Source organism: Octopus bimaculoides, chromosome 14, assembly GCF_001194135.2.
Source record: "Octopus bimaculoides isolate UCB-OBI-ISO-001 chromosome 14, ASM119413v2, whole genome shotgun sequence".
Lineage (NCBI taxonomy): Eukaryota > Metazoa > Mollusca > Cephalopoda > Octopoda > Octopodidae > Octopus > Octopus bimaculoides.
The window spans coordinates 22,847,826-22,863,501 of record NC_068994.1 but is presented as its reverse complement, the minus strand read 5'-3'; the positions used below and the strand labels follow the sequence as shown (position 1 = coordinate 22,863,501).

General features: G+C 34.3%; 1 protein-coding gene and 1 long non-coding RNA gene across 21 annotated transcripts in view; one reads left to right on the top strand and one right to left on the bottom strand.

The window, feature by feature from the left end:
• LOC128249375 (uncharacterized) overlaps nt 1–6,299 on the bottom strand; it is a 44,947-nt gene extending 38,648 nt beyond the window's left edge. Inside the window, exon 1 of the long non-coding RNA XR_008265477.1 lies at nt 6,089–6,299. This is a non-coding gene — a long non-coding RNA (uncharacterized LOC128249375). The remainder of the gene's footprint in view (nt 1–6,088) is intronic.
• Nucleotides 1,313–15,676, top strand: part of LOC106884030 (uncharacterized) — a 42,467-nt gene continuing 28,103 nt past the window's right edge. The window contains exons 1-4 of one of the 20 annotated variants that reach the window (XM_014935214.2): nt 3,273–4,919; nt 5,026–5,496; nt 8,225–8,333; nt 9,100–9,246. In XM_014935214.2, coding sequence (XP_014790700.1) covers nt 9,138–9,246 — 109 coding nt within the window. In that variant the 5' untranslated portion in view covers nt 3,273–4,919; nt 5,026–5,496; nt 8,225–8,333; nt 9,100–9,137. The other 19 variants (XM_014935217.2, XM_014935221.2, XM_014935222.2 and 16 more) reach the window with 19 other exon arrangements.

The following is a 15,676-nucleotide window of genomic DNA, read 5'->3' as shown; positions in this document are numbered from 1 at the left end:
AGAGAGAGAGAGAGAGAGAGAGAGAGAGAGAGAGAGAGAGAAATCACAGAATCTATCATTTATTGTTGTGTCATCTGCTCTCAGAAGGTTGAATGTCAAAGATCTCCATTTGAGTCTTTTCTCTGTCATGTCTTACATATTCACTGTATAGAAAGCAATAAAACCTTAATGAATATATATATTTAGTAAAGTATCCATTTACTAACTTTAATTATAAATCAGTAAAAATATAACTGAATAAAGAAATAAGATAACTTTGACCAACTAGTTGCCACTACTTGTTTCAACTAAATTTCAAAGATTTAAATTAAGATATTGTGACAAAGAAGTTTTTTAAATGATTAAAATGTTTAATATATCATTCTTCTAATATAAAAAAAAATTGATACGAAAATTTTTTAAAAATTATACACAAATTCATGCAGTCATATAAATGAGTAACAAAAGTAGGAAGGTAAACTAGAAGGCACAGAAGTATAGTTATGCTAGCAGAAGATATCAATTCGATGTCAACATCCTGCAAGAATAAAAGAAACATAAAAATGTTGACACAGCATTAAACATGACTAAAATATAAACATTGATAATGTTCTAGTATATGTATTTGAATTTTGTATTCCACTGTTGGTATCTCAACTTTTTTAGCTTATAACAGTTATGCCTAGTGGAAACTCAGTGTGACTTTAATATATTGTCTACAGTAGTATCTATAACCTACACAGAGAAATGACCTGAACTGGGCTAGGATTAGGGTTAGGTTCAGGTTTAGGGTTAGACTGCACACTAAAGTGGCACTAGAAATTCTACAAATCTTTTGCTTAACTCCAGGTTACTTCAGAGACAGAATAGAATTTTCTTCCTCAGTGTCCAAAATGGGATAACAAATTTTATATGTCCTTAGTTTTGCTTCTACTGGCAGCATGTATTCTTCCTTCTTGAATATTTGTACTTGTGAACATACATATCATCACCATTTAGTGACCCCAGTTGTGACAGACCTCATATGTCGTCCACATACCCTGAATCACCACCAATCTCTTTTCTCTGAACTGGCCTGTGTCAAACCATCACTACATTATATACATCAAGAATTTTTTACAGAGGTGATGATGTTGGTAGAGGTGAAAAGTGTTGAGACTGGAAATGGAACCGGTGAAGGTGATGGGAAACGAAGTGAAGAGACAAATGGTAAGTGGGGATGACAAGACAGGAAGAGGTGGCGAGACAGATAGCAAGTTGGGATGACAAGCTGGTAGAAGGTAGAGGTGATAAGACTGTAGTGAGTGGAGGCGATAGTGTTGATACAGGTGGTGGCAAGAGGAGGAGATGATGATGAGGGCAGGTTATGGAGAGAACACTCAAATGAAATAAGGCGAGGAGGTGATGTTAAGATGCAGGTAACACTATAATACATATGCTATTCAATATTATACTAGAACGAATATGTAACTTCATGTCCCCCATAATATTACAGTGATAAGATCCATAATATTTAATTCTTCTGGACTACTTTCTATAAAACTACGAGCTATCGTGAATATGTAACCACACTTCACTCGTGACATTATTACAAACAAGGACGTATGTTCATGTTCGAATGTATTATATATCTCATAAAACATCACATCACCGTACAAGAGTCGTCGGTCGTTTATCAACAATCTATATGGCCAATCTAAAACACCGCTACTGCAACAACAAAAATCAGCAAAATCTACTGCTACTAGTAACTATCTACTAGCTACGACTGAGAAAGAACCCGCCTCTACCACAAAATATTTTACCGGTATACTACTACAGCTACTACTAATAACAATGTTGCAGCAATCTACTACTGCCAACAACCACTACCGTCAATAACAATGTTGTAGCTGCCAACTACTAAAACAACTACTATCATCACCTTTACTACTATTACTACCACCACCATCACATTTATTACAACAACAATCAACAGTAACGATGTTGCGGCGGCCTAGTAACAACTACTACTAATGCTGCTGCAGCGGTCTACTACTAACACAAAAACTATATCACCACCACTACTACTGTTTCTAACGTCTTGGTTACAACTGCCTACTACTAACATTACTACTACTATTATTACTGCTACAGCCAACACTACCACCACCACCACCACCACAACTACTGTTATTAGCACCAACAAAAATCAACACTGCCTCAGCCATTATAAATTTGCAGCTAGGCGAGACCCTCAAGTATTGTCAATACAATAATCTGCAGTCACTGTTGCGACGACTGAAAGTTTAAAATTAAAACAACGCTTTCAATTTAAAAACGACCACCCTCTTACGAATAACAGTGTACAAGCACATAAAATTTATAATTAAAACTCTCGTAAAAGCAACTGTAAATCTATAATGAATCAATAACAAACAAAACACCTGTCTCGAATTCCTCTTTCAAATATCTCATACAAATAAAATAGATGTATTTTTTGGTTTCCAGTTTAAAATATTTTACTCTTTAAATTAGCATTTCATTTGACGAAAATAATGTAAGCTAAGTAATTACTAAAAACGCAATGAAATAAAATATTACAATCAGAGGTAGAATAAGGCACACCAATTTAATTTCAACATCAAGTCCATAACAAGAGTTGGCTTCTTTTTTTTTATTTTTTGTCAGATAAATTATTTCATTAAATAAATATCCTTTTACTAGATGCCTATCATCTGTTTCATAAAGAGTAACTTTTCTACGTTTAGAAAAAATATATTTTACGGATTTGCATAGGAGATAAAAAAAAAATGTTAAATAGAAATTAAGTATATTAGAAAGACACTGAGCTTATGTATAAGTAAATGAAATCGACTTTTTTAATTTTGACAGAATATGATAGATCTTTGCTGATTTGATAAAATCCAAGCTGACATTCATCCAGTAGCTAAGTTAAATACAGGTGAATATCACCACCACCTTACGAATTAGGCAACTAAACGGATCAAACATATTCAACTGTTTAAACTAAATGATCAAAAGTTCGTCAGCAATTTGAAGACGACAGCATCTGCTATTCTTTTAGCATTTCACCTCTACGCAAATCTGAAGGCCAAACATTAGCACGGAATTTTCTTAATTTTTTTTGTCTTTTCAATAAATAAAGAGTAAAAATATATCAAACACAGAGTATCAGAGAAACATTAATTGATTGCAGAAACGCAACTCAAAGGGAACTAGTTTTAAACAACGTGAAAAGATAGGAGGTAAGCGACTTTTAAAAACACATTTCTCATTTCAAATAATCAAATACTTTCAACAATATTAAAAATACTTCATTTTCCAAATCGTTATTCCAAAGAAGGGAGGGGGCATTGCTAAGCTGATTTTGCTTAATGGTTCATCTATTTCTGGAGGAATATCCAAGTAAAAATTCATATAAAGCTAAAAACAAAAATTTATGTGAAGCATTTATATTTTTAGCAACAAACAACTTTTCCATCACAATACTTGGAAATGCCTTACCTTTCGTAAACGAAAATAGATTCCGTCGAAGAAACCCAACGTAGTTGTCATAATTACCATTGTCACTTCGCTACATTACTTTGCCAAATTTATTTTGTAATACACTTGTTTTTATTTTTAAATTTCGTCTGATAATTATAAACAATCATTTGAAAGAAGTAGAGAAAACATTGAAAACTCCAAATAAATATTGATGGACGAAGCTCAGCTGAATCCTGCTGCCGACGGCGGTAGCGGCGTCCAGAGTTTGTAAAGAGCTACTCAGGGAAGATAACTGACAACCGGGACCAACTGCTTTTGTCGCCGACTGCTTTTCTCTCCATTTCTGTCTTACACACAGGTTGTTCCTTCTCTCTAATTCTGTAAGAAAGGACAAATCTATTCCTCATAATCAAAAAAAAAAAAAAAACATCATTTTCCTTTCTCCAGGCAATTACTTTTTCTATTTACAAATCAAGCTTACTCTCAGATCTTCCAAAGTATGAATTATATCTACAAAAATAAACGACAAAACCCCCCGTTTTTCTTCTGTGCATATATACGTGATTATGTTTTATGCACAGTAAACTGAATAAACACTTGAGAACTAACATTCAAGTTTTTCTGCAATACAGAAGTCAATCCAATAATGCTTGTAGTAATACAGCTGTATTATGATGCAACTTATAGACATTAGGTACCAATTATTACGCTGCAGGAAAAAATGTAGAAAGTCCAAACAAAACTGTACCTGATACACTGGAGTAGCTAACACTATGGTCGGTCATTTACAGTCTGCCCATATGGCTCACATTAGGTGAAATAATTATACTAATTACAAGTTGGAGTTAGAAGGAAGTATGGAACGGAAAATAAGAAGTAAATGGAAAAGGTCTGTTACAAATGAGGAACAACGAAGTGAATATGATCCGTTGTATGTGAAATATGAGAAAGATTGGCACAAGTGAATCGAGGAAGTGACTGGTCGTCTATGGCTAATGTATGATAGTGCCCGGACTTGTAATGTGACTGCTTGACGCATATTTGGTAAAAAAAAATATGCTGTAATTTGACAGTGCAACTATACTCGTACCAAGTAAGACTTTTTGAATCAGTTACATTGGGAACTGACATAAAACAAAATCAACATGCTTGCAGAGATGTATTTCAGATACACGAAACATATGCTGAAATTGATGACAAGGAGAAACTGGACAATTCTGAGTAATCTGTTGTAATATAAGAATTATGTTACGCATTTGTTAAAAGTTCTCTGCTAATTGTGTTGTCATAATTTTAATTGCATCATTGAACAATATATTTTGTTGGTACAATGGGCAATAAATATAAATGACATTGCTTAAGCAATTGTTTCATGATATTTTTGAGAAAAGTTTTTTCCATGGCTACTAGTTTTTGACTTATACATAGATCAGGGTCATTGTTATAACCAGGTAATGCTATGCCTTTATTAGTTCAATAGTTACACCAATTTGCGATTTTGCATATAAAATGCTGGAGCACGATTGTCTAACAAATTCCTCTTTCACTTCATTATAGTGCGAAAGCAGAACAAGTGATCCCAACCCTACAACAGATTAACGTACAAAGCTCAGCTGGTGTTTTCTGTGATTTATGGCACCGTCATTCGTTCAGTAAAAACCATACCATAATGTGTACCATTATTGCAAAAACCAATACAATATTTGGTACGTTCCAATATATAAAAGGAAAATATCTATAGTTATTAATATAGTTTAATGTTTACAGGAAAACTATAGTCTCTCCAGTGATCATTGAGTACCAAGAAGAAAAAAAAGTAACTATGTTCTCAATCTGTAAATTAGGTCTTGGAAAGTTTTTCTCTGTATCCACACACTTTTGGAGAAATTCCAGTTGTGATGAACAAGTGTATGTAGGACACATGACAAACCAATATCTATTCGGAAATCTTTTCACAGTTATTCTGCAACCATAGAGACATTGCAAAAAGACCTTGGAAACAACTTTGTTCATCACCAACCGCAACAGGTGAGAACAAATTACTGAGTTAATTCAAGTGGCACCAGCTTTTTCACTAAACGTCTAACATATATGAAGATAATAAAACAACAAATGAATCTATATAACACAAAAGTATGCCAGCGCCGTCTGTACAACGAGAGAATCTCCGTAACACATATTGACACCTGTCTCCAAGGAATGAAACCGAGCCAGACACGCTCATCTTCCTCATAGTCTAACTAATCAAAGGGTTTACCTTACACTTCTGATAGAAATATAACTTCGTACTTTTCATTCAACAGAAATCAAATCACTAATTGTAAACTAGAAACGATACTGCAAATATTTTTTGTTCTTACTGTTACATGTATTCATACATTACCGTTCTTTGTTCTACAAATCTGCCCTAAGTTATTAGTGTACATGCTCTATAATATTGCGCTTATATCCTACCATACACTATTGCAGTATACTCATGCGTTGTTTATATACCACTGCTGTATAGCAGTGTAGTTTTATAATAACACAGCTGAAGACTGATACCTTTTGTTGTCATTTGTTTTACATTGCAAACATTTAAAGTAATACTGTATAACAATTTGAGATGAAGCACACTTACCATGGACACTAGTGAATCACATTAGTTTGCTGTCTGTAGATATAATCTGAGTATTTCATATAATAAACACAATAATTACTAAACCACCACCAACAATTACGACTACTTTATTGCTGCAACTACCACTACTACTGCCACTACTACTGCTACCACTTCAACTACCACCACTACAACTACCATCACAACCACTACTACTACCACTACAACTACTAGTAGTAGTATTACTATTACTACCACCACCACCACCACTACTATTATTACTACTACTACTACTACTAGGCCGTTTAGGAGGAGAGCAAAGTGTTGCTATTCATGGCTTTCTAGCAGGCACAGTGTGTGAGAAATGAAATAGATTTAACCAGGAATTGAAACCGATTCGCGGGTTCAACGTTTCGGGAACTTCCACCTCCTTTATATTACTCGACATTTCCTTCAAATTTTTGATTTCTTACCTATATATAGGAAATATTAGATTTCAGTTGGTGGGTGAATACGTTTCGGTACCTCTATACTTTACATGAGAAAGGTGATGCGAAATTTTACTAGCCTGGGAATCGAAACCGTGGCACTGATTCGTTTACACGAATGGTTACGACTTGGTGTTCGCTTTTCCCTTTAACGTAGACACTGTTAGTTTCACTTCAAACGATTTATCCTCTCGTTTCTTCTCTCTTTAGGCCCCACCGCTTCTTGGGAAATAGTAAGTCTTCGTGTTTATTTTCTTTTTCTGACGAGAATCAAAATATCAGTCAAAAGTATCAGACTCTCTCGGCTAGAAGGATTTATATTTTTGGTTTTATGGTTTTATTTTTAACATCGAGGGTTCGATTCCGTCTGTATTAGAGGAGGGTGGAAAATATTACTGAAAATTTTTCTAGGTATAAAAGACATAATTTGACTATCAGTTGCATAAGTAGCAACATTGATAAGCTGACTAATTAAGCCATTGTTTTTTAAGATTATTTTAAATGGTGAGAAATTAATAATTTCGATAGGATGCGAACTTGAACCTCGAGATCCATTCTTGATATATTTATGAGAATAACTGAGAAAATACCGAGACATAATTTCATAAATTTAATTTTGATTCCGTGAAGTTGATGTCATTCTGTCATCGGTAAAATATTATTATTGTTCAATAGTTGTTATTAAATGTCAAAATCTGTCTTTCTCCATCCTTTGCTCTGTATGATTTGCTTCATGTTTATAATCGAGTAATTATGGAAGCAATCTTAATTGATGTGAAGAAATTAAAGCTTTATAAGAACCTGCTTGAAATATGTTAATTCGTTACTTTTCAAATGGCTGCTATGAGTAATGTAATTGAAAATAAAAGTAAGCACCGTAAAAAACATAGCAAAAACAGGTAATCAAGACAAGTCCACAACGCGGATTCGATCATACATTTGATTTTCTACTCTACACATCAACCGTAGTCAATTTTTTCCTCCTCTTTTACGATATAGCGGTTTTGCGTCTAATCAAAATAAACAAATATAAAGGGAAAAGACTAGATTCTGTGAGTTTTAATAACAGATCCTTTTTTGTTTACTGTAAATAGTTTGAGGGAAAACATTAACTCCAACCCTACATAACAACACTTTTAAGACATGTATCTTAATCTGCTTAATATTTTTAAAAAATCATTACAAGGTTTGTTTTACGGAACACTGTCACAGACACATTGCAAATATATTAATGCATTGGCACTCGTGAGAGAAGAAAGGTGAAGTGAGACAATGGGGTGTGAGAGAAACAGTGAAGTGTGACAGAGAGAGAGAGAGAGAGAGAGAGAAGGTGAGTCGGTATAAACCGCGAACCAGTGAGGGATTCTCTACAGGTCGTTCGACCTAACAGGAGTGACAAAATCATAAACTACATCCCATTATCTTAAAACAGGGAGCGGGCACACAAGATAATGTAATCCTAGACAACCCTAAAAAGACGAAATGATCACCAATAATAAGATTCCTGACGATAAAAGCACTAACACTCTAGTGAGTAGTTTCCATGTTGACCCACACTCAATAAACTTGAAGATGTAAGGCTTCGAAAGCGTTTGTTGGATGTCCTATTAATAAAACTTTCACTGGCAATAAAGCTAGTTTATGTTTCTACTATCCCTCTCTTTTCAAGATAACGTTTAAGATGGAGTTTGGAAATTGTCAAGAAGGAAGGGATGAAGTAATTCAAGTAGAGTAGCACAGAAGCATCGACAGAAAGATAAAGTTTGCAGATTGTAGGTGTACGTGGATTTATTTATCATTACTCTTTTATTCTTTTACTAGTTTCGGTTCGAGAGCCGTGTCTATACTTGAGGCACCGCCAACGGGTTACTTCTCTTTCTAGATGAAACTTAGAAGTGTGCATATATGAATATTGTTTTATCAGTTCATGTTTAGATGAAAAAAAATATATATCTAAATATCCAGATATTCACACTTTTTGTTAAACAAATTTAGTTGCTAGAACGATGTGATGACTGAGATTTGTGAGAAATTGTTAAGTGGAGTCATCTGTAAGATTTCATTCATAGATTCACCAAAAGGATTGTAACAATTTTATTGCTGTAGGTTATTGAATAAAATTCAGGATAGAATTATATTGATAATTATCTGCTGTGAAATTTTTTTTATTCTGGTCAAATTTATCTTTTTGTCTGTTACTACAAAGATGTATTCTCTTATGTTTCAAGCATATGCCTCCCCTTTGGTCTTCTATGAAGTTTGTTTACTTTAAATGCTTAACTTCAATAATGCAGCTTTTTTATGGAACTCAAAAACCAAAATATATAGTCCAAAATAATTAAAAATCCATAGTAGCTTTATTTACTAAAATGTAATTATATCTGATGTCTTAAAATTTACTCTCCATATCAATTCTGAATAACTTTCAAAGATATTAATTTCTTTTGATAAAAATAATTCACATTTCAGAAGTATTTTCCATTTTACAGCAAAAAGAAAGAAAACCATTTACTGATGAATGCCTTTCCTTTTGTGTTTTTCCAGTAAAATGGCGACATAGCATTATTGAGGATGAATTGTTTATGTCATCACCAATGTTTGGAATAACATCTCTAAGTTACTGGCACGACTTTATTGAAGCTTGCAATTTGCTGTCTCATAAATGTTGTTCTTGTATTTGTTCCTCTCCAGGTAAGAAGATATATTCTAAACTTTCTTATTAATCTGTATAAAGAAAATGGTGACTATACTGAATCTGCAACAAAGTTTCAATGGAAAACTAAGATTATTTTTATCTTACTCATGCTGTTAGGAAACACATGAATGTTACAAATACTATGTCCCAGTTCCCTTGAAGTTAATAGTATCAATCAGTCATTGAAGAGATATTAGTTCATTATGAAAATCTGGCAAAATATACAGATATTAGACGTTTAATTCTGTCTCATATGAGAAATAAGCCTGAGTAATAAGATTTTATTTAAAGTTTAAAAAATAACCCCTTTTAAGAGAAGGTTCAATTATTTATATTTTATGACATTTTATGGGTTATACTCCTTGTTCAGGTATATTTAAGCTAAAAAAAACTCCCATCACCAGTTAAATCAATAATTTAATCATATTTTGATATGTTTATAACTATTTTCCCATATATTGTCACACTGCAGTCCTATTCGATTATTTCAATAATCTGCGACATGAAGAACAGTTTTCATTTTTTAAAAAAGCTTTACTTTGTAATAAAATGTACATGCTCCGTGTTTTTATTACATTTTGCATCATATATGCAAAGATATCACTCCGCTCACCAATCCCTATAAAATGTACTGAAACTATAATTATGTTTTTATCTCTGTTGTCATGTTTGGAAGGTGAGCTTGCATACCCTCACTCCATCTACCCCCACACATATACACTTGCTCATAGACACTCAATTTGTAAAATAATGGGGTGAAGAGAGATTGAGAGAAAGAGGAAGCAAGCTGAGAAATAGATAGGGAGTTGGATGGGGAAGAAAACTGGAGAGAGGGTAGAAGACAGGACTGAGTCAAAGAAACAGGAAGTTGGAACGGTTTGGGAAAACCTACAGTGAAACAAGGTAAAGATCTACAAAGGACAAGAAGCTTAGTGGGGGACCTATGATAATGTTGTTCAATGTTTATATATGAGTTTTCTCTTGTGTATTCTGAGAATGAAGTTCTCTGTCTTGATATTGAGATATAAGCTTGGCTTCTGCAACTTCCTTAGGATTATACTCATTTCTGCTATTCAGAACTTACATCTCTTGGCTGTATCAGGACAGTTGCCCCCGATGACAACTACCCCGTAGGACAATTACTCCCTCTTCAATATATTAAGTAGTTTTAAATTATCATCTAAAAGTGCAAATTATACACGATTCCTCACAAATATTGTATTACGTTTATGTTTCCATAATTGCAAACTTCAGCATTAATACAAGCTGAAACATCAAAATATTTCTTTCTAGATGGCTGTTTGCAAAACCCATCAAGGATTGAATCATAAGTTCTTGTTGTAATGCTTGCTCTCTTTTGATATATTTTAAAAACTTCCAAATGTTTGGGTGGCAACAACCAGCATTTGATAAAAAAAAAAAACTCCTGTGCTACCCTTCCACAGGGCCAAATTTTGGGGAAGATTTTGGTTTTATTCACACATAAAACATACTGGTGTTTAAAAGACCTACAGAGCTACAGATCCGCAGCTAGCCTTTTTGTTGTTGACGTATATGTAGTTTCAAAATGCCTTATTTTGCAACTATGAGATGTATTGTTATTGTCATGATTTTATCATACTATAATCAACAACAAACACATTTTGTCAACATTAAAGTCTTTAGTAGATTAAAAATAATATTATCAAAACATGAAGGTAAAACAAAACAAATATGCTTTGTTTTCTTCTGGACACCAATGTACTGTAGCAGTAGTCTTTCATGTTGTTCACCGACTGACTTTTTCTCTGAAAAAATCAGTGGAATCATTCGATCTCCATACACAAATTATTTTCCTCCTGAAACTTATAAAAAATACACACATTAGGCGCACCTTTCTCTAAGCCGCACACTAAATTTCCTAGGTAAAAAATAGCGGCTTATACACCAGAAAATATGGTATGCATCAGGGGTTAACTGCTTAGGGATAATTGTCCTAGGAGGTTATTGTCCGGGGGGGGGGGGGTGTTAAATGTCCTAAACTCCTTTTGGCAGCATTCATCAGCTGATGTCAAACTGTATAATTTTCTTTTGATTACCAAATGTAGTTTGTAAGTTTTGTCATATTTTGTTCTGTGATGTTTTTGAATGATGTGATGTGATTGAAGAATTCTTACTTTAAAGGTCCTTAAGTCAATCCAGTATGCCATTTTAGTTTGGTGTTCTGGTTTCCATTTATAGATGTTACATCATCATCATCATTTAACATCCATATTCCATGCTGGCATGGATTGGATGGTTTGACAGAATCCAATGGGCCAAAGGCAAAGGACTGGTTTCTTGTTGTAGAGAAGCTACATGAATACTCACATTTACATCTGCTTCATAAATAATGGTGTGGAGTTAAATACTCCATTCATCGAGCATACTGCAAGAATTCTGCATGAAGGTCCAGCTTCTGCAGTAGGAGTATGTCTGCATGTAATGATTTGTTTCATGCTTGGAGTGCAGTAGTAAGTGATCTTAACTATGTGTCTATTGAACTGTGATCATGTGGGAAATGCCTGTTTGTTAAATTAAACAAAACCATATATGTAAATTAGACCTGATGTTGAGTGAAAAGATAAGCTTCTTTTCTTTGTTCTTTTGGTGTTGCCCTGGCTTGAGTCATTGCAGATATTGTTTTCACACTCACTGGTCTTAAAGGCATCATTGTAGCAGAAGCCACCCAATTGAAGATCTGTTTACTAGGTGACAGGTTGAAGATGTTTCAGTACACTGCTTCCATGAGGCTCTTGAAGGTAGCAGGATGCTATGTTAAAGTATGCGCGTTTCTCACAGAATTGATACTGATTAATAATAAGATCTAGTGTGGTAACAACCAGAATATTGCCTACTCAATGTTAAGTGTCTATACTCATTTTTAGGTTAAGAAACCTGAATGTTTCTATAACAGACTTAAAGTGCACACACAAGTGCAAAGGCACATATATGTAAATGTGTATGTGAGTGTGTGTGTTAGGGATTAAAGAAATCCAGGAAAACACTTCATGCAGTGAACCTAGCTAATGAATGCTCATTGAAGGTTGTAATCTGTATGGTTTAAATATATCTTGTGACAGATACAAACTGTAAATTCAAAATTGTTCACCAATAGTTGAGTTGGTATATTAATCACAGTGTGTAACAATAATTAGATAAAGAATTAAGGATTATATTCTTATATGACTTTATTTGCTGATGTATGTTTTGAAAATCCTGCATAACCATACTTTCATCATACAATGGTTTCTACATATAATCAGAGAATTGAATAATCAATTAAATAATGGAACAGTCATCCTACACATTTTTCTCAATGGAGCTCAAAAGTTGCTGTTAGATTTTTCAAAGACTGTTTCTAACACAGTTGTGGAGGTATAGGAAGTCAACAATGTAAATATCATATTACATTCTCTTCTTTGTTATCTACATGCAAAGTTCATAAACAGAATGGTCAAAATATTATCAAATATTGTGCATAGAAGTTTCTGAGAAGGAGCTCTAGTAATGTTTGTTATTTAATGTCTTTATTTAGTGGCAGTCCATAGCAGAATGGATAAGTAGTGTGGCAGATCAGTTAAGTTTTAAGTAACTTTTAAAGAAGATACTATCTAACAATTTGCCATATCAATTCAATTTAGAAAAATCAAGTTAACAAGCATTAAATTGAATTTTGTTAAATAAAAAATATTCAGATATATGAAACATTAAACGAAATTATATTTGGTTCTCAACTTAGGGAAATTAATTAAAAAATTCAAGATCATTTAGTAAAATTTTGCAACTAATATTATATGGTTAGCATATTAAGAAGGAAGAAGAAAACATTGGATTTATTTGTTTATATTCAAGTCAGTTATGAAAGGATTCCAATAAATATGATATAATGTATAAATTAAGAAGGAAGAGGAAGAACCATTAATAACATACCATAGGTATAGAGTTTATTTCTTTACACCCTCATGAGTTAAGTGAGATCTTGGCACAGAAATTTTAAGAATGGTTTACTAAATAAACGAGAACAACAAATCAATAATTCATTACATTTGTTGATTAGGTTATGATTACAATTGGACTGTGAAATAAGGTATTCTTCATTCTTCTCTTTGAAAGCCCAGATAAACCTAGCTAATGAAATACTATTTTCTTCTCTTTTGTATTTAAAAGTGGTAATGTGATTATGCATTCTGACCTTAGATTTTGTAGCAGAAGAACCTATGCGGTCATAGATACTCTCAGATGTTTTGATGAAACCTATATACATTATGCCACAGAACCTCTCAAAACTAGACACCAATATCTAAGCCCAATAAGATTACCTATAAACAAATCCAACCTTAACCAATATAAGTGATCCTCACAAACTATGAATCCACAAACACTTTTCACTTTACAGGAATGAAGGACAACTTAGAATAATGGGACTAAGATATAAAAAGTTTACAATCAAACATAACCAATGTGTATTCCCATCATCAGCTGCCAAATGGATATCACTAAAATGTTGACACCTTCTTTAGACATTGTTTATCTAGACGATGTTTACTAGATTTCTGGAAATTACATACACCATTAGTTCTATAGTTATGCAATGTCCTATTTATGGTATGAGTAGCACTATTTTTGTCTATATGAGATGTTTAGATATAGTCACTCTTGTTAGCCTGACTTAAAAGATGTGATTCATTGATGGTAGACCTAAAGTTTTCAATACGTTCAGGATAAATACCTATATGTTTCTTCATTCTTCATACAGTTTTCTAATGTTGACGCTATAATATCTGCTAAGTTAGGTGTAATGAAATATAGGAATCCCACATTATGTCTGTATCATCGCTGGAACTGGCTGTGTGCTCTGTGGTCGGTGGCTAGACCTCAGAAGGTCTGGAGCGAAGAGACTGTCGGATCAAACTGGGGTTTAGAAAAGACTGTCTCACGCAACCTTATCTGAAGGCTGCGATTGGTTGGGTTGCATCTTGGCATGCAATAAAACAAGAGATAAACTGCACCAATACCAACCAATCAGAGTGGTGGACACAACAGGGGCCAAAGGTGCAGCCGAAGGCTAGCTGTTATCTACTACGTCCATATTCATATATATATAATAGAGAGAGAGAGAAGTACGCTACAGAGCCCCCCACCAGTCATTTTGTGCAAGGCAAAATAGACGATAAAGGATGAAATAACTGTAGCGAAAAGGAGAAAGAGCGGTTGGTCATGAAACTGGCACTGGGTCACCATTTTGTAAATGTCCGTGTGAACGTTGGGTTGCATGTTGGAATCACGTCGGGTATGACCGCGTGATCACATCGGGGTCACCAATTGTAGGAAAATGTGGATTAGCACTTGCTGGGTGCTTCACAATTCCATACATAGTTCATGGAAGGAAAAAGGTTAAATGAGTATAGGTGCCAGAAGGAAACGAGAGACACAACCGGTAGAAGGTTTAAGAGATTTTATTTATATGTTAACTTGTGTGTCTGTGTGAGTGTGACATATAAACATAATAATAGACAGGCCGTCATGTAAATAAAGTGTATGTGTATACAAACATGGATGTATGCGTGTGCAATAAGTTCAGAGTATAGAAAGAGTTTATAATATAATGTTAGAAGAATGTTTAAACACAAGTATGATAAATACCAGTTCGTAGTCAAGGTACACAGTAGTTGAAGTGCTGTTTCAAGAAGTTGTGGTGGCAATGCAGAGCCAGGGAGAGGCACATGTCGTGGGTTCAATGCTGCTGCCAGTCTCTTGTTACAGGAGGTTATCACAGGTTGTATTTGCTGTTAACCATGGTGAAGTAATTCACAAACAGTGTTGAGATAGAACCTGTGCGAGTCTTGCTGATTGCTGTGTACGTAGCAAGAAGTTGTTGATGACGTTAAGTAGATGGAGGTCCTGAATGCTGCTGGACAAAGTGTTGATGAGTCTCCATGTGGCTGCTGTTGTGTCGTCGCTGGAACTGGCTGTGTGCTCTGGTCAGTGGCTAGACCTCAAAAGGTCTGGAGCCAAGAGACTGACAAACTGTGATGGTGAGATGCTGGCTTTTATAACATGCTGTCGGCTCAAACTGGGGTTTAGAAAAGACTGTCTCACGCGACCTTATCTGAAGGCTGCAATTGGTTGGGTTGCATCTTGGCGTGCAATAGAACAAGAAACAGACTGCACCAATACCAACCAATCAGTGTAGTGGACACAACAGGGACCAAAGGTGCGGCCAAAGGCTAGCTGTTATATACTACGTCCATATTCATGTATATATAACAGAGAGAGAGAGAAGTATGCTACATGTCTATAAAATCACTTATTGCATCTGCTAGAACAGAGAAAATTTTGATCTAAAGCCTAAAAGAATTTTCCTGAAGTATTTGAGGCCGTGTGAGTTCTGAATGGAGTATTATA